At 43.8% G+C, this 22,212-nt stretch overlaps 1 protein-coding gene across 7 annotated transcripts in view; it reads right to left on the reverse strand.

Moving 5' to 3' along the window:
- Positions 1-3,845: 3,845 nt before the first annotated feature.
- PRDM1 (PR/SET domain 1) overlaps positions 3,846-22,212 on the reverse strand; it is a 98,779-nt gene continuing 80,412 nt past the window's right edge. For 6 of the 7 annotated variants that reach the window (XM_085217573.1, XM_085217574.1, XM_085217575.1 and 3 more), the window contains 5 exons: positions 19,842-19,961; positions 16,524-16,776; positions 7,830-8,938; positions 7,406-7,534; positions 3,846-6,987 (listed from right to left, as the gene is read on the reverse strand). In XM_085217573.1, the coding sequence (XP_085073699.1) occupies positions 6,412-6,987; positions 7,406-7,534; positions 7,830-8,938; positions 16,524-16,776; positions 19,842-19,961 (2,187 nt within the window). In that variant the 3' untranslated portion in view covers positions 3,846-6,411. Of the gene's footprint in view, positions 6,988-7,405; positions 7,535-7,829; positions 8,939-16,523; positions 16,777-17,018; positions 17,157-19,841; positions 19,962-22,212 lie in introns of those variants that run through there. The other variant, XM_085217578.1, reaches the window with a different exon arrangement.

Below are 22,212 nucleotides of genomic sequence, written 5' to 3' on the forward strand. Positions count from 1 at the left end.
AGGACTGTGCCCTTGCAGGACCCCAGGCAGGAGGAATAGGGATGGAAGACATGAGCATAGCCCAACAACCTCCAGCACCAGAACCCAGTGCCAGGTCCTGAGAGTGTGGAGTTTGGGACAGTGGAGATGTAGGAGAAGAGCTTAAGCACCAGGGTCTCAGCTGGGCTCCTTCAGGGCATCTTAGGGCAGTGCTGAGGCTGCAGATTTGGAAGGAGTTTAGGGCCCTGCTGAGCACTAGGGCTGCAGTAGATTGGGGGTCTTGGTTGAGGAAAGGTCCCTGACCATCATCTCACTCACTTGGCTACATTCAAAGCACGTTCTCTCAGCTTGCAGGAAGGTCGGGCGCATTCTGAAGCTGTTTGGATGCTGTGTTGATAAGGCGAGAGCAAACTGTCCCTGTGGCTCCTGAGAGCAGAATCAAACTGAAACTCACCACTCAAAGTAGAAAACACATAACACCACCCACAGCTACAGACATGCACGACTTGCTGCAGGACAGGTTAGAAGAGGAGCCTCGTCTTGTACCCTTGGCTCTCATTAGAGGAAAGTAAAAAAACAGCATACATGGACAAGCTGGTGACTGCAAGCACCGTGCATGTTCTCTCCTCAGCATTCAGTTGTCTTCTAATGGCTTATTAAAAAGGCACATTTTCACTTTTCGAGTATCCCTGCTCCTTTTCGCACCTGCTTACAGTTTCTGCACCATTTTTAACTTTTGTTTGTTTCATGACCAGTTGCAAGCCAGGTGACAGCCCTCCAAGGAGCCACCAGCAGCAGAACCCCAATCCTTCTCTACTGGTGAGGGCCATAGGTGCTTACAGAGGGCTGTGAGGCTGACGAGGAACAGGTCTGGTTCACAGCAGCCTGTGAATATGCACAGAACCTGCCCTTAGAAAAATGTGCCTGAGTAGGCTAAGGACAGGGGAAAGCAAATGATCCCCGTGGTTTGCAGAGGGACAGTTCTCATGCAGAAAGTTTTGCCGTGAAAACCTGAAAGAGTCTGGGAACAAGGACCACAGCCCAGTTAGTCCTGTGTGGGTTTCTGTCTGCTACACTCATCATCCTGCTGAGAACTCTCTCATTTAAACTTGTATTTAATGGGTAACTCATCTGGGAGATGCATCAGTCCCCCATCCCACCCCAACAAGTGACCCCTTCAGCACAGGGAAAACAGGGATGAGACCTCCAGCATTTATTTTGCTGTGCATGTTTCAGTGCAAACCCGATCGCTGCACTTCCCCTTGAAGTGCGGCCACTTTGGGGTTGGAATGCTGTAAGGAATCTCACTTGGTACTGGGATAAGGAAACGATCAAGGACTTGCCTAGTCACAATTAATGGGGGAAAAAAAAAAGAGCTGAAGGCCCTTATTAATCATTGCACAACGAGGAAGTCATACTGGTTTGGCTCCCTTCAACTGAGCTATTTGGTCACACCTACCTAAGTGTTTCGGCATCCCAACCATGTCCCTGCACACCTGACAAGGTGAGGGCCACCCACTACGCCCACGTGGCACTGGGCTGCCTGACCCTGGCAGCCGGGCAGGGGCCTAGCGCTCAGAGGCCAGCATCTCCACGTAGGGGTGTGCCCTTCCATCTCTGGGCGATGGTTTCTGCCCCAGGCCGTGTTGCTGGTGTCTGTGCATCACAGTGCACGTCCTATAGCTGGTGCTTGATGATATGGAGCATGCAGCCATAGGCTGCAGTTATTGCCACCATGGCCACAATGGATGTGAAACATGTCCACATGAGAAATGAACTGCAGCAGCTGTGTTGCATATAGGACGTCCCTTTCTCAGCATCTCATGCAAACTAACCTGCCATTTCTGGGTAAGTATCGAGCCTTTGACAAAATGTATACTTCTCTGTTCCTGGCAGGACTGGTCAGTGCTTCTCAGCTAAAGCCTTCTGAGTGTCCAACTGTGCTCCACACATCCCAGCCCCTTGTCTTCACCAGCCCTGACCTCACTGCAGTGTCGAGTACAGGAGGGAGTGCCGCAGTGGGAAGGGATGGGGCAGCCATTTGGGGGAATTATTGTCAGCCACCTCCAACACATCAGGGAGCTTTTTTGAGGCTGCCATTGTGGCTTTTGTTTGTCAGATACCTGCCCTGTGACGGGTGCGTTCCGCAGCCCCGCCACAGCCACTCAGCCCCAGCTCATGCAGTAATTAGCCAAGTGCTTCCTGGCTGTCTTTAATTATGGTCAAAACTATTGCCCTCTAATGTCATGCTTCCACACAAAAGCATAGGCCTGGGCTCCGTCTCACAAGGAGCACGGTCCCAGCACGTGTTGGGATGGCTCCACGTACCCACAGCTGCTAACTGAACATGACGGGCTCACGTCCCATGGGCGAATCACATCGTCTTTTTCAACCTCACAGGTGTAATTGCCCACATTCGGTCTTCCAGGTCATTATTAGCTGGCATGAATGGTGGGGCCCTCCTCAAAGCTGTGTTTGATACAGTCTCAGCTCCCATGGTGAGGCAGCTCAGCTGGCAGTGCCACATCGTGTTTGGTCCCCCATTTCTGTGATGATGGCGTTGAGGTACGCCTCAAGTCTGCCAGCCCCAACCAGCTCCAGTGGCACACGGCTCCACAGCGCTGCATCCAAAAGCAGCAAAAAGCTCTTAGTTTTTGCCCACAGCCCATGAGCTGTCCCGGTGTTGTCACCATCCATTGTTGACCCCATGTTTCTGGTGACAACAGTCCTTTGGTGACTTCTAACTGGCTGTGGTCTGCCAGAAACAACAGCCCCAGCTGCTGTGCTCGGCCTCACGAGGCTGTGATCTATAACGTGCATTGTCTTTTTATGTAATGCATTTTATTAAACATCTTCTAAAGCTTACAAGTGTCCCCAGGACATAACTCTCCAGCACAAAGTACTGCCTTGCCAAGTAATGAAATATGATTTATGGCGGTAACGGTTATCCTGTTGTTTTTTTTTTTTAAATTATTACAGCAATAGCTCTGTTGAATATAGGAATATAACATGCTGCATTTGGCACGTTTATGACAACAGGGCTCTGGTTTTCTTAACTCCACAGCTCTGCATTGGCAGAATGTCAAATTCTTGAGACAGATGTTTAAATGAATTTTAAGAGGACAGTGAAATACTTTTAAAGCATCGTACGGCGCTGAGTGTCTCAATATGAGACGGCACATTATTCCTGTAATGTTCAGGTAGAGGAGGCCAGCACATGGCCTTTCTGGTTCGGATCTCACTGCAAATGATGGGAGAAGCAAATGTCGAATTTGCTTTCAGAGGCATCCTCACATGTCGTTACTTTTTGGCTGGGGGTTTTGGGGCTGGACACTTGACCTCCCCCTTAGATTTGGTTCGTGTTTGCATCTCAGTGGCGAGCAGTAAAAACAGATCCACATTTGTTTTGAATGCCGTTCCCACCACGCCGATACAGGGCTAAGTGGTCTCATGCTGACATTTTGAGTGTGTCATTGTGGTCCCAGTGGTTACAGTTTCAGGCCAGAAATGACAATCATTTGGAAAAATGTAAATGAGAACACTAGTTGTATATCTTAGAGGCAGATAGTGCTCAAGTATTTCCATTGAAACATTGAAAAAATAATTTAAAAAAAAACAAATTTTTTCTAAGGTATTGGCTACAAGAGCGTGCCATAATGAAACGCAATCAGGGTGTTCAGTGCTGGCATTGTTGTTCACCACTTTCAATCATGGAAAATCGGAGCCCACAAAAGCAGGAGTCAGCATTGTTGGAGACATCATCGCCGTCAGCGCACAGTGTGCTTGCGGCCGGGAGGGGAAGGCACCCTGCGACGTGGCTGTGCACGCACTCAGTGCAGAGACATTGAAGACAAGTGAAGCATCAGTAAAGCAATGAACACTTATATTTAATTTACATTTGACAATTTGCACATAAATAATGATGTAAACCAATACGTAAACATATGATAGTTTGTTGTTCTAGCAAAGTAAAAAGCCTGTTAACTTTGGTCAGAGTCTTTCTTAAGAGAGACAAAAAAAAAACCCCAAAACACTGTTGATTGTTGCTACATTCACATGTAAAACTTCTAAGGGAAGGGGGAAACAGTAAAGAAAAGTAACAATTCTTAAAGCTGATGCATATAAATTCTTGTAAAATTTGTATCAAATACAAGAAAGCACTACAGGCAAACATAGGAAAAGTGTGTGTCCAGTGATAGAGTAATGATACTTTGGTTTATCCTACAAGTAAGTATTATATTTATGAACTATTGCTACATTTAAAAGATGTCAGCCTCACAAGTTGCAGGAGTGGAAATGTAATGAACTGTAGTCCTTCAAAAGCTGTGTGTATGTTGGGATTGTTGAACCAAAGGCATTAAAATAAGATTCCATGGGAAAAAAAAAAATCACCAAATACTGGATTGATGAAGTGGGACACCTTACAATTTATAACAGAAACAAACAAACAAAAAGATACACCTGGAAGACTGTGCTAATGCTACCGAGACTGATGCAAGTTGGTGATGCAACTCGTTAATGGCAGGGTACAATGAGACTAAGGTGCTCGCTAGAGCTCACCCCCACTGACTTGCAGCCTACCCTTCACTGTGCTCTGCGCTCACACCCTGCGTGCGTAGTATTTGGCTTCTTTTCAGGTTCTTTTGGTTAAGTTTTCTGCTTGCCTGTTCGCTGCCCACCCGCCTCTTTCCCCCCAGTACACACTGCCAGGAGAGCCGGGCTCCGAGGACCCCAATCCTGCAGACACGGTTCCTCCCCCTGACTTTGCCCAGACTCCCCACGTGAATTACGTTTTTCACATCAGGCGTTTGCAAGTTCGGGCCCTGCAAGGACAGCCCTGCACGTGTGCTTGCAAGCGATAAATGCCTTTGTACAACCTTTTGGTTTTGAGGTCATTGGTAATATGCAAAACTGGATAACATCTGATTTTCACACTTAGATGAAAAATAGGTTTTATTACATGGTTTGGCTCACAACTTAACTGGTATAAATATATATACATATACATATATAGTATAGTGGTATAAATATATCTATAAATATACATGTACTCTTTGCTATACCTCAAATGTCACCATATCATCTTTGGGCTTAGCAAAACAAAAAGATAAAGGACGTGCATTCTATCTTTCTCTGTGCACATTTTGGTTTCTTCTCTAAAGTAGCAAAGCATTTAGATAAAACAGCATTGTCTGCACCACTGGACACAAGCACTGAGGTAATTGTTGTTCAACAACTTTGCAATGCCCTTTTCTTCTTTAATTAAATTAACCACAAAATGTACAAACACAAATACTGAGAAAAATCTGAGTCGTACAGGAAAGAAAAAAAAAAAAAAAAAATGTATGTGCCAGAAAAGGACTTTGTTCCCCACTTCTACACCCAGGCAAAGCGGGAGAGAAAAAACACATGTAAAACCAAACCCCTTATTTCTCAGGGAATCCGACCATTTTTTGTATCCCTGGAAGGCTCTGGCCAAAAACAAACCAAAAAAAAAAAAAAAAAAAGAGAGAGAGAAAAGAAAGAATCCTGCCGAAAATCACCATTGAGGCAGAATATTAAGAATATTGGTGTGTTTGCTTTTAAACCATTACTGGAAACAAAAGCGTGTAAGTGATATTTTATTTTGGAAGAGCCACTTTAAGCTGATATGTTCCTTTGGTCATAAAGTTACGTGACAAGGTGTGGGGCTATAGCTGTTCTCTAAAAACCTATGATATTGTCCATGCAGGTGTTTGCTGTGTCACATCTGTTCTGGGTAGAGCTGCAGGTAGAAGAACCTCCCTGCCCTCAGAGAGGCTGGGGCAGCGGTTTTCTTCTCTGCTTGCTGCTACCTTTTCTTTTTTTTTTCTCCTTTTCAATCCCAGTGGGGTGATTTGCACATAAAAGTACCCAGCATTTTTTTCAGACTGACTTATCTAGGATTCTGTATGTCAATGTCCAACTTTGGCAATAGAAAAAAAAACATTTGTTTAAAAGACATTGGTACATAAAACATGGTTACTGAAACCCCAATCTTAGGTTCTTAAAACAGATGTGCAGAAAAGAAGTCTATGGAGAATGGCCATAAAACAAAAAATAAAAACACTTAAAGTAAAAATTACAATGAATTTTCCAGTCATTGTAAACATTTTTCTAATTATTGCTTTTAGAATGATAAATTGCATAATAAATTATGAAGTACTATCATTGAAAAAATAATTATGGATAGATGATTGTCTTTTAGTAACTGGCGAGGCAACACACAGTCCTTTGCCTCTTTTTATGCCCTGAGAAAACAGTAACTTTGGAGTTCCTTCTTTCAGCTGGAGAAGGTAGGGAAACTACTGTAAGCCAAGATTGCTTTGCAGCATTGAAACTATGTACAAGCAACTGCTACAGGCACCCTGACTTGCCAAGTCATAAATAAAAAAATCACTTTGCCAAAAAGTCTTAAGGGTCCATTGGTTCAACTGTTTCTTGCTTGACCTTTACAGGTAACAGAGGTAGTGGGTGACCGTGAGGCAACTTCATAATTGACATATCTGAAGACTCGTAAAGGTTGCATCCTGAGGAGATAAGTCCGTTTCCCAGGTTCCTCTGTAAAGATACTTTGAGATTAGCTCCTTCCATTTCCCTTCTGAGCACGGTCAGTATATCCTTCTCCACGATGGACGTTAGGTCAATATTGTCCTCCACCTCTTCCAACTTGTCGGCATTGTCACTGATGTCGAACTTCTCGATCTCCTCGTTGATTCGGTTCAGGTCCTCCATCGAGAGGCCGGAGGCGGGGGCGACAGGGCAGTTGCCCTTCAGGTGGACCTGGAGGCTGCAGAGGTGAATGTAGCTCTTGTGGCAGTGGATGCATTTGTGGGGACGCTCCCGGGTATGGAGACGTTTGTGCAGCTTCAGGTGCACAAACTGGGTGAATTTGGCTGGGCACAGCTTGCACTGGTAAGGCTTCTCTCCGGAGTGGAGCCGCAGGTGGGTTTTGAGATTGCTGGTGCTGCTGAACCGCTTGTGACAAACCTAAGGGGGGGTGGCAGAGAAACATTGAGTGAGTGGGAGGGGATTTTATGCTTTAAATCAGACACCTAGGAGGAGATGGCAGGATGAAGCAGCGGCTTTTTATATCTTCACACTTTCTCACCAGAGGAAAAAAAATCCCCAGCTTTTCTATTTTAAATATTGCTGAATAGCATTTTGAGTGTGGTGATGGCAAAATTGTATCAGGCAGATGCTGCCCTAGCAGGCTGAAGGCAACCATGCTGTTTCACAGACAGTGGCACAACAGAGCTGGAAACAGCTGTGACATGGATGTGAATCCTGAGCAGTTGCCAGTTTGTCACGCAGCTCGCCACACGGGCTGTGCACAAAGGGCAAGGAGGGCATGGGCCCTGCTCTCCCATCAGACTCCAAGGGAAGCTGTCTCTTGTGTGTTACATACCTGACACTCATGGGGCTTCTCTCCTGTGTGTACCAGATAGTGCTTCTGGAGGTGAGCCAGCTGTGTGAAGCCTTTATTGCAAGTCTGGCATTTAAACGGTCTCTCTCCGCTGTGTACTCGGAGGTGCACCTAGGGAGAAACAAAGCAATTAACAATTGGCAGTTTCCAGTAACGCAATGAAAGTACTTTCAGATGTTTCCTAAAGTTAGTAGAAGCCTCTCACTGCCAAAATGCACTGCAACCTAGTTAATTAGGTGGCGTCAATGTTAAGGAATTGTCTCTGCAGCCATGCTTTCTTGGTGGGGGATCAGTATTAAGCCCAGACTGATCAATAGCCTGCCAAGCACAAGAGCCTTGTCCCTGATTTTCCTAGAAAACCTACAGGGAGAAATCGGAGCCTTAGTCTTAAGTCTTTACCACCTACCTTCAGATTCGAGAGCTGGCCAAAGGTCTTGGAGCAAACGTTGCATTCGTACTTGATCTTCCCGTTCTGCTTCTTCAGTGGGTACGGGAGGGTTTTGTAACCAGTCACATTCCTCTTGCTTTTAATGAGATTCATGGCTTCTTCACCACCGGTGGCAGCCAACACCACTGAGGTAGGTTTAGGTTGCATTATGTGTTCTGAACTGGCTGCTGTACCAGCTGTGGGTGACCCGCTGGTGGGGCTGCATGGCTTGTCCTTCATGCTGGCAGCAGCGCCCGTGATAGAGAAGGCACTGTTAGGTGCTGGTATGAGGAAGTCCCTTGGATGATCGGGCTGCAGCAATCGACGGCCTCCTTCGCTGGGCAATGAGCTGGGGAGTGTGGTGGGGTTCAACATGTGGTGGGAAAGGCTACCTCCACTGAGCAGGTTGCCATAAAGGGGATACATCCGTGGGAAGAGATTGAAATTGTTGATGCCGTTGATATTGTTCAAAGCGCTCAGGTTATTACAGCTCATATTGAATGGAGGTAACAGAAACTTGGGGTAGTGGGGGTTATAGGATGGCAGAAAGGCAGATGGGAGGTGGCTAGGGGGGGCGTATCCAGGATAAGAACCCAATCCTTCTGAGCCATAGGATCCGTTCAGGTATGGATATGACTCTCTGTGCTCTTGGGAAGTTGGTGCCAGAGGTGAAACTGTGACCCCTGGGCTGCTGTGAGGGCTTGAACTTTTTAAACTTTGGTCTGGACTGCTTCTCCCGGAAGGACTTGGTGTAGTAGAGGACTGGATGGGTGAGTGAGTAATGTAGCTGGGTCTGTCCATCCCATATGCTAAGGAAGCTTTCAGATAGTCTTCTGGAATGTGAGGTCGGATCGGGTAGACAACTCGAGGGAAGAAACACCTCTCTGGGCTATAGTTCTTACGCAAATCATCCAAGTCCTTTTCTGGAGTAACCGGTGAAATGTTGGTCTGGAAGAAGTCTTTTCCTTTTGGAGGACTGGATTCCATTTTCAGGATTTCTTTCACACTGTGCTCCTTCTTTGGGACGCTCTTCTGATAGAGCTCATCTTTATCAGCACTGTGCTGCTTTGGATTAACGTGGGTTTGTGCTGGAATACAAAGACAAGGTAATTATTATTTAGATAAGCCACCTTCATTATCTCTTTTCAAAACACAATCTAACTCCTACAAGCTTAGTGGGAAGGATGGGCTACTGCCAGAGATAAAAACTCATTTAATTCACAAAAAAATTAACTTTTGTGCAAAAAAATGCCTGCTAGTATGACTGCGTTAACAAAAAAAAGCATTGTTAATTTAAGGGATAACTACTAGTTTGTACACATCTGGACAATGATTCATTTGCAGAGCGACAGTCTCCATTTTGCAAACTGATTTCTCTGTACTTTCCCCTTAAATTCGACCATCTTCACTGCTGGTATCTCTTCAAGCTGTACTTCCAGCAAATGTAGTAACAAGCATTTGCTCAGAGTACAGGTTTACCAGAAGGACTTTACAGAACACAAGCTCCCAGAAATGTTCCTCACTAAAATAACAAAGCATGACAAATCGGCTTTTGCCAAACCGCAGCAGTCACTTCACCAGCCAGTTCAATTACTTACAGTACCAAAAAGCCCATGGCTGGCTAGGATGAAAGCCTTCTTCAAAGAGAAGGTATTCTCCATCAGTAAACAGATCATTACTCATTAAATATACTGCTTGGGAACATCTACAACAAAGCAGACTATTTACTGCAGATTTCTGTGGCATTCAGTCTATGCAAAACTCCTCTGCTTACAGCTGTACTTTATAAAAAAAATGCTGAAGCAAAGCAAAAGAAAGCAAGACTGGTTGGCTCCAGCTTAAGTTGAAATGTACTTAAAAAAAAAAAGAAAGAAAGAAAGAAAGAAAGAAAAAAGAAATGTGCATTTAGAAGGAAATAGAAGCTAACATCCATTTGGCTCTGTTCAGCACATACACACTGTTTGTTTGTATTCAAAAACTCTACCTTCTTATCTGGACATAACACAATACAAACAGACCACTGGAGGATAGAAAAAGAATGTTACTTGTATCTAATCTCCCAAAGTTAATAGTTATATAATCACAAAATGATGACTTGTAAGATGTTTTATTATAGGGGAAAAACTACAAGAAAGTTTCATATTAGTGGTTAGCTATGTGCAAGGCTTTCCATCAGGAGATGCAAGTCAGTGCTGAAGGTACGTGACTTGAAAGTATCGCAGCCCTTCTGCCAAATTTCTGCTTTTGTGACTGACAGCTCTTCCTTTGCTAACTGGGCTGAGAAACAGTTGTTTCTAATTTCTGACGGACCAGCTAAACCCAGTGAGGAAGATGGAAACAGGCAATGACCACACCGCTTTCAATGCAGATTCTTTGCTTCACTATTCACTACCCTCACGGAATCTATCATTTGGCAACATTACCCTATAAGGCAAAGAAACAGCCATTTATTAAACGTATCCAAGAAAACAGCTGCTTTCAAAACATGTTCCTGCTCACAGCAACCCGCTTTTACAGTAGCATGTTTTTTGCTGGCAGCAAGCATATCTAATTTGAGATATGCAGGCAGATTGTCTACGTTCAAGTTGCAACAGAATGCAATCGAACGTAGACGTGGTCAATTAAAAGTATTTATGATCAAATACAGGACGTGTTGTACAGCAAGCACATGTGTAAGTGTGCAGATGGCTTCTCAACTACTTTACTCAATGTTAATGTTTAATTCAGAGCTGTTTCAAAAATATACTGACAACAGGTCGTGTTGTCTGACATTAGAAATCATCCACTTTTCTCCTGTCATTTTGTCCTTACTCTTTTCTAAATGCTCACTCAGGTTTTGGGGGAGGACATCTAGGTCTGCTAGGTTTAAGAACCCCACACTGGCACAGCGGATAACGTTATCTCCATCTCGTTATCAGCTGCCTGTCACCACGCCAGCGTCTCGGAGCAAACATTCCCAGTGACGCTATCAGCAACGGGATCGGAAGTATTGAAAGCTGGGCGGGGGGTGGGCTGGCAGAGGGAGGGACTTGTGAAGCCTCACAGCAGAATAAATAAATATCACCTTATCAGGCCGCTATCGGTTTCTCCGTGGGGTCTGTCAAGCAGGAAGTTCAAACTGACACTTTTCTTTTTTAAAGAAAAAAACAAGACCTGGGGGAGGGGAAGAGGAAGGAGAAGTGCCAGTGCTGCTGGAAAAGTGATAGAGAAACCTAGACGCCTCAGCTGGAGGAAGGGCTCTCTCACTGTCACAAGGGTAAAGCTGAGGGTGGGGAGGTACGTGCCTGATGTGATGGAGAGAGCCTGTCAGGCGAGTCACAGAGAGGAAACTCACGCAGAGAACTTAACTGCACAGCTGCCCAACGGCCCCACTTGACAGACAGATAGTGGCCCTTTCTTTCCCTTCAGAGTTCCCAATAAAGCCTTCCCTCCTATTAATTTTCACATTAATATTTCACAGAAATAGCAACATTTAAAGATTATTTTCCAACTCTTAACTGTGACAGCTCTCTTTAGCTTGGAGGTCATCTTTGCTCCATAAATCCCCTCCTGACTTTTTCCGCTATTACCTGAGCCCAAGAAAGACTTGGAACACCAGAGATCTAAATACAAACAAGCGTGTCAGCACCATGTAAAACAAGAGAAGGTAATGCCAGAAGCCAAAGAGAAGTTCTGATGTTTTATGCTGAACGTGGATTTAAACCAGGGCTGAAACTGATCGAGAGGTTTATAACCTTTCTTACTTCTCTTAAAGGAGCCATGCTTCAAAGTTAGAGATATTTGCTTGTTACAAATGGATTTTTTTTATCTTGTGATTTTAGATTTAAGTTGTTACTAATCACCATGTCTCTCTCTCACCATGCTTCTCTCTCCACTCCACTCCTCCCAGCACACACATATATAATAGATAAAGGCACACAATCTTCCAAGATCTGTACTGTTTCTGTGGTCAGGCAGGCACACAGCAAAGAAGTTAATGACAAAAGAAGAAAAGAGAGGAAAGGGGACAGAAATTCTGTTACTTTTAAGTATTAATGAAACGTGAGCGGAAGGGCTGCCTGAAGTCACTCCAGTGTGGGTGTTCCAGTTACAGACGGCTGCCGTGGTGTTGGTTTTGCTCATTACCTGAGCTCCTAGCTATAAGCCTGAAAAAAGCTTCATAAAAACAATGATCTGTTTTTTCTAAAGACTTGAAAAACGGTTGTAGGTAGACAGTAATTTCAATAGTAATTTCAGGAGTGAAATGGTACTGAACACTTTGAGTGGTGAAGCTTAATTACGCCGATTCACATTTTTTGATCTAAATTAAGCACACTTTTGCTAGTAGAAAGAGAACCTCGAAGTTGTGAAGTAGGCAAAACAAAGAGTGTTTCCACTCAAAATGAGAGTGGAGACCAACATTTAGAAGTCTATAATTTGATCATCTGTTTTCTAAATGTGTCCAAGGCAGTGTGACTTGCCTTTGAAAACGTTTTGCTCAAAGAAGGACTTCAGAGATGCCATCAAATAATCCTGAGTATTAAGTCAATTTCAGCCCCAAATTCTGGTTTTGCAGAGAGAACTTTGTATACAATTTGAAAATCATTTTCCTCAGCCCGTTTGAAGATTCCAGTAGGCACATTTTAAACAAATGCAGATGTTTCCTTTCGACCCAAACAGAAAAGCTTTAATACCAGAAAGTGAAACTGACCATAAACAAAAGGGAAAGCAAAGAGCATGCGTTAGCTAACGACAAATTTATGAGGGCCAGTGTAACGAAAGCAAGAATACATTGCATTTTAAAACCAAGCATTATAATCTTCACAGAATACAATAGATTCAGTAAAACCTCACAGAAACAGTTCACAAAATACAAAAAATTGTCAAGTGTTTCCCAAATATGCAAACTGTCTTCCCTGAACTCAAACTTCTTTCTGAAACTTGACCAAAATAAGATGTCACCTGCCTGTGCTTGACTGATGAGACAAACATGACATGAATAGCAGGAAGTTGCATCACATGATTGCAATACGTGAACATTATTATCAAATAGTCATGACCTGAGTCAATGCAAATGTATTTTGTTTTTAGAAATAAAAAAACACTATTGCCCTCTCCACCCTTCTTTTCAAAATAAAGCTGTTATGATAAGTAGGAATGAAATACTAGGTTATGTGGGATCCCTAAACAAATTTCCTCAGTTTGTTCTCTAATCCAAACACCTCGAATATCATGGATAAACAGTCGATTCCAATGCAATAAGGCTAAGAAGCACACCTAAAAGTTATCAAAATTGAGTATTTTGGTCTGTAGGACACAGTAAACTTGCCATCACACTTAAAACAATTTACTGCGCAACATGACAATGTCTGATGTCTCAAATCTTGATGAAAAATAACACTAGCAGCCTCAAAATAGGCAAAAAGAAAAAGGGAATGTGTTGAAACGAGACTCAGCTTCTTCCCCCAGGACGGAGTGGAGACTTGTTTCTACCACAGTTGTGCAACCCTTGCAGGCACCCCAGCATCTACTCGAGGTTGGGTAGCTTCAATCAGAGCTAATCATGGCCAAGAAGGTAGGTGTGTGCTTCAGTGTCTGAAGGACTGGGTCAAAGGCCCCAGTTCAAGAAAACACAGAGGACACGGTTAAACCCGTAACTAAGAGCATGCCTAATTGCTGTCTTGGATCTAGATGCTTTCTTTCTACGGTGCAAATGAACTAACGCTGGAGAAGTTACCTTTAATTTGGAAGTTTGCTGTTACAGAGGCAAGTAGATGTTATATGTGGATGTGTAAATATATTTATGCACCAAAGTGGTAGTTCTCTCATTTTTGAGGCCACTAATTACAGGAAATAATGCCAGAGAAATTCTCTGATACATTTTTTCCCTGGAGGTCCATCCCACTCTGGTACTTAGAGAGGATCTGAGGTGCTGAAGATTAGGGCTGTGATCCCAAAGGCCCTGCGGCACCTAAAGCATCTGCCTATAGTTTAAGCTGGTAAAACTGAGCTGACACTGGATATTCTCCATCAGTGTGTATCCCAGGCCACTCTTCATCTCCACCAAAGCCTTCTGCATAACCAAAACATGGCAGAGGGATGGAACGGGGGCCGAACGCACTGTGGTCTACCAGTGCCACTGTCCTACGCTTCACTAGTGTGTGTCCCAGCAGAGAGGAACCCTGATGGGATCTACACCTCAGCTTTGCCTTCCTTTTCCTCAGAGGATGCCAAGACCAGCAGCCAGGAGGTGGGAGAGAGGCGATGCTCGGCTGCTCCTCCGAGAAAAGCCATGCCACTTGAAACACCAAATTATTAGTGATTCCCTCAGCTGGAAAGAGCTTTCCTGAGGGAGTGGCCAGTGGAAAGGTCCCTCAAGCACTGATCTCAGCCTCCACGACTGTGTTAAAGTGTTTTGATGGGGCAAAGCTCCATCTACAGCCAGAGTGTTACGTGAACAACTTGGGCACAAGCCGCCTGCAATTCAGTCAGATTAACACACAGTGAGGAGGCCTGGGCCAAGCTCACGCTACAAAGAGAAGCCGCAGAGGCAGCGGGGGTGCTTGCTAATTTTAAATTTAACTACAAGAAGTAGTCTAGGAGGAAGGGGAAGAAGAAAGCTGCATGGTGCTGACATTTGCTTTAAATTCATCTGGTTCCAGTATTAATGTTAGAAAAATATCCCCACCCGCACGGCTGCTACAGGCCCTGCAGTGAATAGGCATCTTTGAGAGAACTCTGGACTTTTTTTGTGTTTTTCTTAAGAAAGGGCACCAAAATGCTAAGGGTCCTCAATTCTTTGCAGTATGTGAAGGGTTTCTGGTGTAACAGTAAGCCTCAGGCTTGAGTGTGTTCATCATAAAGACAATGGAAAAAAGATAAAACTGAGAGAGCTGTTACTGTCAGTGGAAGATGCTTAAAAAGCTGATAAACTTTTGCTCTTTTCTCATTTTCTTTATGTGAAGGGGTTAACATAAATAAGTAGTTTCAATAATTATCTGTAAAAGGAAGAAGGGATGCTTGAACCTCAGCATCTAGAAAAGCGACCCTTGCTAATGTTAAGACTAAGCAATACAACTGTTGCTCAAGATCCAGTCACTTCTAGGTATTAAACCTACTTTTATTAGAATGGGACATTCTATCTGTTCAAACAAACCTCATTTTGACATGAGTAAGAGTAACTGGGTAATTTGTTGACACTTAGCAAATAATACATTCCTTACTACTTCTGTAAGGTTACCTAAGGTGACAGAAGATGTAGGAAACTATGGCTGTATTTGTGTATCCACCCAGTTAGTGACCAACCAGCTCTAGCTAGATCTTTGCAAGCTCCCCATCCATGGGAACCCTCAATAATGTTGACTCGTCCCACCTGCAGGCCCCACTGGAAATCCAACACTTCAGCACGTCAGGAAATAAACTTGCACAGCTATTGGCAAAATGACATGCATGCAAAGATGACAGAATCAGTGAGATATTTCTTGAACAGGGAATATAGCAGCACAAGACATTTCCCCCACTCCCTTCTCTTCCTCTTCCTTAAAAGAAAGCAAATTTTCTTCTACAGTGTGTTACATTTAGTAGTGAAAGACAAAGACCAAAATCTGGTGAAAGGGAGACATTCATGAACGACAGATGTACTTTTGCTTAATTTCAATCTGATGTCATTTTCATGATGCAGGGATGTATTTTAGCTCTAATGACCCCCAAAGTAACACTGATATTTTATAACGCACTGTTTGTTGCCAAATAACGGTAAATAGCCCTTTGTATTAAACAAACAAACAAACAAAAATCTGATTTCATTTTTGCTTCAAGTTTCAGCATTGGCGCTGGCAGGACAAATGAATGCTCTGCTCAGTCTCAGAGCAGCTAACTGGAGGCAAGGATGCCTAAGAACTGAATAAGAAGTCAGCAGGAATCGCTCCTCCTCTTCAAGGGACTCTGGGTGAGATGCCATGCAGTGATTAATGCTACGAGTAGAGCACTGAGGCTGGAAATGGTAAGAAACCACAGCGGAACCCAAAGATAAACTCCTGGAAATACCTCTTCCCCCGTGCTATTATTTTTGAACAGAAAATGAAAGCTGCACTATGCAGCCAAGAAATGAGGACAGAATATACCAAGCAGAGAAACCAGATGAGAAGAACACACAAGGTTTGCTCCCAGAAGATAAGTAACCTTAGATGTCAGGCCTGAAGAACATTATATAGTCAACATATATTTTGTCAGACACCTAGACAAAGTCATGGCACACAGCCACTTCCTTGTACAGTAAGGGCAGCACTTTCAGAAAATGACTGGACAGCTTTTAGTATATGCTATCAAAGCAAATTTTTGTCCAATACACTATGAGATCTGGACTTGAAAGTCTATGTGTGAACCAACAGCTACAGTTCTAAGGAAAAGGATATCTTCAGGTTGTCTTATCCAAAATTTTAGGTAATACTCAGTTGCTGTTCTATAAAGAACAGTAACTGTTGAGATTTTTAGTAATCTGTTTACATTTGTATAGGCACAGGGAACTCATTCTGCTGTGCTTTTTTTTTTTTTTTTTAATTCCCCTTTTCCACTCCAAGCTACCTACTGTGACACAACAGATGATGCAGCTGTGTAATTATAGAACTTATTATTAGATCATATAGGCAGAAGAGACATTACTAGCATTCTTTGTTTACACTGTAATGCACTTACTGAGGTTCATCATTGTCAGCTCTCTGGAGGAGGGATAGTGCAGTCTCTCTGCAAAGTCTCGGCAATACCACACAAGCAGTTCTTGGTTGGCAGGGATGGGCTTGATAGTGTAGAAGTAGATGTTCATTCCATTCTGACAGGCTGCCAAGTTCTGCTCCTGAACTGAGTAGCCAGGGTTTACATAACGCATCCAGTTGCTCTTGTCCTCATTAAATCCGTCAATGAAGTGGTGAAGCTCACCGCTTGAATAGATCTGGAACAGAGAGGAAGTGCCTGTGAGTATATATATATATGCATGATACTCAACATGCATGCACAGCGTCCACAGTGGAAAAATGGTAAGTTTAAAAAAAAAAAAAAAAAGAAGCTTTCAAGCAAAAACTGAGCAGATATTACTGAAGTAAGAGTTCAGGCTGGGTTTCTTCCCATTCCAATTATGATATTCTCTGTTTTAAGAAAAGAAATGCTTATTCAAAGGCAAGTATACACAGTTACCTTTTCCATTTCTGCTCAGCTTGTGTAGCTCTGCTAGCATGAGCAAATCAGACACAAAATCTGAAACACAAAGTACTCTCCCTGCCTGAGTCCTTTTCCTAGTGCTATGATCAACAACTGGGTGATACTAATGATTGCAGGTCTGAGTGCATGCTTGCATTAATGCTTTGAGTCACCTGTGTATAAGACTGACTGGCTGTGCTACGTCAGAGTCTTTCTCACCTTTTTCTATGGCCTCTGTACTTGCAGTTTCCTACCACCCCCGCCCAAAGGTTTAAACTATGCAAACATCCTCCACCCCCCCCAGAGTCCTAAAGCAACACTTGCTCACAGTTGGACTGTAGCCCTTTTGTAAGAAGGCTGGGCGAGGCAGAGATGAACTTCACTTGCCATAACTCAGCGAAGACCTGGAAAGGGGCCAGTCGATGAGAAGTCACTTTTCCTATCAAGGGACACGCTCTGACTTGTCCATGGACGGGAATGAATATGTGGAGCTACACACTGCTCTGTAGCTTGGGGGAGAAAAAGTCCCAGCCACTGGGAGAAGCTACTGTTTCTTAAAGTGGGAAGAATAGGAGAAGTACTAAAAAAAAAAAAAAAAAAGTAAAAAGGAAAAAACCCTCCAGGAGACACGTCTGTTCCGGACACATCCCTTGCTCTCAGGGAGAACTGGCTCCACACTGGATGAAACGGAGTTCCCCAGCTTGTAAATTAAATGACTGGGCATATGAAAGGGAGCAGCCTGCCCCAGTGACAAGTCTCCTTGAGCAGGAAATGCCTCCAGAAGGGGAGACACAGCTTGTTGCAAGAAGGAGAATGCTGGGCAGCCTGCTCCCGCCTTAGCGCCCACACCATTGGATGGGCATGCCGGGCCTGCCGCCCGCCTGGACCTCTCCTCGCCGCCCTGACAGCCGCCGGCGATGAGGGGCAAGGCAGCCTGGCCCTTTAACACGGGCCATAAACACCAGAATCACTTTCTTTAAGAGTAACTTCCTGTAAACTGAGAAGGGGGAAATACATGTGGCCTCATCAAAGCGGCCTGCGAGAGATTTTGCGGTGTGTTTGTTATGAGAAAATGGAAGGGAGATGGGTGAATTTCTGCTGTCTCAAGAGGAGCCGTCAATTTTCTCCGCTCGCCCCATCTCGCAAACTTCCAGGAACAGCGCAGGGCTGCAGCGCTCAGTGCCCGCCCTGATTGCTCCTCAAGGCCAGCACAGGATGGGTCAGGGCCTACGCCCCCACTACCCTGGCCTAGTTGCCCTGCTGGGCTCCCACTTCTTCTGGGTAAGAAGATGTGCTGAGTCACAGTGCAGTTCCCAGAAATGACGTCGGCCCCGCTCCCCTCAAGCATCCCCCCGCGCGCTGCAGATGTTCCTGCTCCCACCAGCGAGCCAGGCGTGCCTTCAGCAACATGTGGGAAGTTATCTCCCACAATTTCCTTTGCATATGCAGGCCTGCTTCAGCCCCATAGGAAAGAATTCATCTTCAGTGCAGCAGTGTATCTTGAATGAATCAAGAGATTACAGCAGAGAATTTAATGATGCTTACATGGCTCCTAGGATATTATTTCCAAGGATCCCCTCGCTTAAAATCACATCATGAAAATGATGTCATCTTCCCTGCTGCCATGTATGAATGAAGCAAGATGGTGAGCAGCTCTGATCCCAGAGTCCTCTGTATTACAAACCACTGGGAGGGCTAGGGCCAGCACACTGATCTCTTCCTATGTCAGACACGAGCTCCAAAAACTTTAGCTAAAAGAAAAGTGCTGTAGCCCAATGAATGCGAAAGCAGCTGCATGCTTTGTACAAACACTCATGCAAATAAACTGCCTGTGCAATGCTGTATTACATTGCATGAGGATGATCAGAGAAAACCAAAATGATGCAATTAGCTAGGAAGAACTGTACTTGCCCTGAGTTTCACCTGGATGTGAGGTTGCGATGTTGCTATGTGGCAGGGAGGCACCTGGACACAGAGGCTTGGATGTACTCCCAAATCCACTGATTTAGACACAGCCTAATTGGCTAAAGGCGGCAAAACAAATCCATAGAAGAAAAGGGGCTTAAAGAATGTTCCCTAAAAATTAATAATGGGTCTGCTAAGGAAACTGAGGATTATGATAATTGATAAACTGGAGGCATATTCCTCAGCATGGAGTTTCATGCCAAAACAAGTTGGCTGATGCTCCCTTCCAACTTACAATACTGAACAGAAATTAGGCATCGCCTCTAATGAATTTGCCCTTAATGAATTTTCTCTTCACTAGGATCCATGGCTTCTCTTTCTGAAGCAGACTAGAAAAGCCTACGGCTTGAATTGTACATGCTGAAGATCATCACCTCTGTGCTACAGCAGTACTATTCAAAACCAGGAAAAAATATCTTAAAAGATACCATGATTCCAGAAAAAAAGATGATGCGGTACTTTCACAACTTCTTCATAGCTGCAAAAATCAGGTATACATGACATTTGCATAAACAAGAATGAATTTCTTACTGTGAAGAAATTCAAGATAACCTGCTACTACAGCAAGCAGCAGAATTACTTCTTTATCCCATCAAGTATTGATCTGATTCACAGGCCAGGAAGGGCTGGGTATCTTCCTTGCTCTCTCCACCTACACAGCCCCTATATTCAAGACAGGCAGGCTCTTACTCAGCTTAGCTTGCCACGTTCACCCTGCTTTTCTGTGGCAGCAGCACACAAAAGTTGCCCCCTGCATTCACACAGGTCTGAAGCAGGAAGTGACCCAGCTTTTCAGCTGTACTCATTTAGTGATCTGCTTACTGCAACAACATGGTGCTGTTTTTTCCTGCTTACCCGCCAAAAGTATTTTCTGTTCGCATTCTTGGGAACCGTATCGCTGGTATAGATCTCTCCTACCAGGGGTCCAAAGCGTGTTCCTTTTGGGATGTACTCTTTGCTTATAACTCCAGTGACCTACAAGAAGAGCAGCACAGGATCAGTCCATTGCCAGCAAAAATTGATAATTCTTCCTTCCTCTCCCCTGCCCCTCAAACTTACAAAGTTAAACAACTAATACATTAATTTTTTTAACGGCAGGTCAGCAGAACAGAAGTACTTAGCAACTGTGCTGGATATGAGATGACCAGCTTTGTTAGACACTAAAGTCTTACCGAGACATATGGAAGCCAAAGTTGAACACTGCCTGAAAAATGTGTTTTGTAGAAATACAAGAAGAAATAGTAAGCAAGATATATAGAGATTGTCAAATAACTTCGTACGTTTCTTTTCCTATTAAAAGGCAACCTCTAAAGCCTAGTTCCAGCAAAGAAAAATATTCAAGAACTATTAATCACTTTGCTGCTATACAGCTAGTTACAGTTAGGAATTGGAATGACTGCCTCTCCAGTTCAAAACGAAACTTTACCCCTACTCCTCTTACTCCACACCCCTCCTTATAGCTAAAAGGAGAAAAACAAGACCTACAATTCTCTCATCTGTAGAGGCATACAAAACAGAACACGAAATGGCAGTGTGGCATGTACTCACAGATCACCCTCTTTTATAAAAAGGAGGCAGCAGTTCCGGTAACATATGACAAGTGGGTTTGGTCAAAAAGGCGTAAAGGTTTTGGTGAAAATGCTCCACTGCTAGGTCTAAGAAATGTACTCTAGTTGCTCAGCTTCCTTCTTGACAGTAATTATACCAAAAAAAGTCACTGACCACAAATCAGGAAGCAATTCATCATTATTCAGAAGAACGTGCCTTGGAGTAACCCTTTGCAAAACACTGCTGAGTTATTGGTTTTGTTCCTCTCTGTTTCTCACCAATCTTCCTAAATTTAATACAACCAAAGAACGTTTAGAAACAGCAATTCTGTAAAACAGAAACCCAAGACTATGCAAGATTGATCCTGCTGCTGAGACAGTGGAGAGATAGGACGTTAAAAAGCCCATCAACCTGGTATTATAACCAAACCTTCATGGCAAAACATATTAATCATATTGCCTTCGTGCATCTTGCCACTTAATAACTGTCTTTTTGCTCATCAGGATTTCAACAACAAGACAGCAATAGCAGGGTTTGTTGATAGACACTGAGTATGGGGATTATTGCTGTCTGTACCCAGCAAGGAATAAACATTCTTACCAAAGCAGATTAGCAGTCACCAAACCCTGCAGTTAGCTCACTTCAGAGAGCATTTCGTTTTCTTTTTAACAGTCCTTCACAGCAGAAGATGGTAAAAACCCTGAACTGCAGACAGCACTTCACAAATTAGCTAAGCCTTGTGATTTTCTCATGGTACATTTTCTTCTATTGCATCACCTTCGGTGTGAGAAAAGGAGAGACAGAGAGGTACTTGTCTGTGTACTGGTTAAGATTAAAAATCCCAGTAACCAATTAATGCCTGGCATAATTTCATGTGAGATGTCAAAATAAAGGGAACAAGTAACAGCCCAAGCATCAAGGAGATAATCCACCCGGAAACAGATTGCTGGGTGTATGTGGCATGGTTGTTGTTCATGCTTGTCTGTATTTTAATGTGTTTCAGAACACCACAAAACAAATTAAATGTCAACGGTAGAGGTAGTTAAGTGCTCCATTGATCTGTGCATCTGGACTGAAGAGACAAAAAAAGGGACTTCCAGAAATTTTCCTACACCTACCACAAGCTGAAACAAGCTCAGTGGCTCAGTTTTATTTTTGTCTTGCTTGTACATTTTCTCATAGAGAGCTGAAAAAGGCAGATGTTCTTCACATCTTCCCCATATATCTTCATTTACATCCATCTGCCCTCTCAAGAGAAGTTCACTACCAAGATACAGCATATTCTACCAGTTTGACTGCGAGGTAGCAGGTTTTTTTTTCACGGTTTTAAAATATCTTGCCCTTAATTAAAACGACTTTAATGAAATTCTCAGAATCTCTAGAAATCACTCCTTGAACCAGTCAACTTGAAACACTCGCTGTGCACTGGCACCTCTGACACAGCAGATGCTTTTTGATATCCACTTCCATAGAGCGTTTGCTTCCTCCCCAGAACACGAGGACAGCTTCTCACTCCCTACTATCAGAAGGTGATTTTGTCAGAAGTTCTAGACATGTGTGTGTTTGCTCTGCTGAATCAGACTAAAGCTGCCCAGCTGATCTTGAACCAAGGGTGCCTTTCTGGTACCAGCGTCCCCAGGAGCCAGTGCTGGTGCAGGAGGAGGGTTGCCTTCTGGGG

This window comes from Meleagris gallopavo, chromosome 2, assembly GCF_905368555.1.
Source record: "Meleagris gallopavo chromosome 2, MGAL_WU_HG_1.1, whole genome shotgun sequence".
In the NCBI taxonomy this organism is placed as follows: domain Eukaryota; kingdom Metazoa; phylum Chordata; class Aves; order Galliformes; family Phasianidae; genus Meleagris; species Meleagris gallopavo.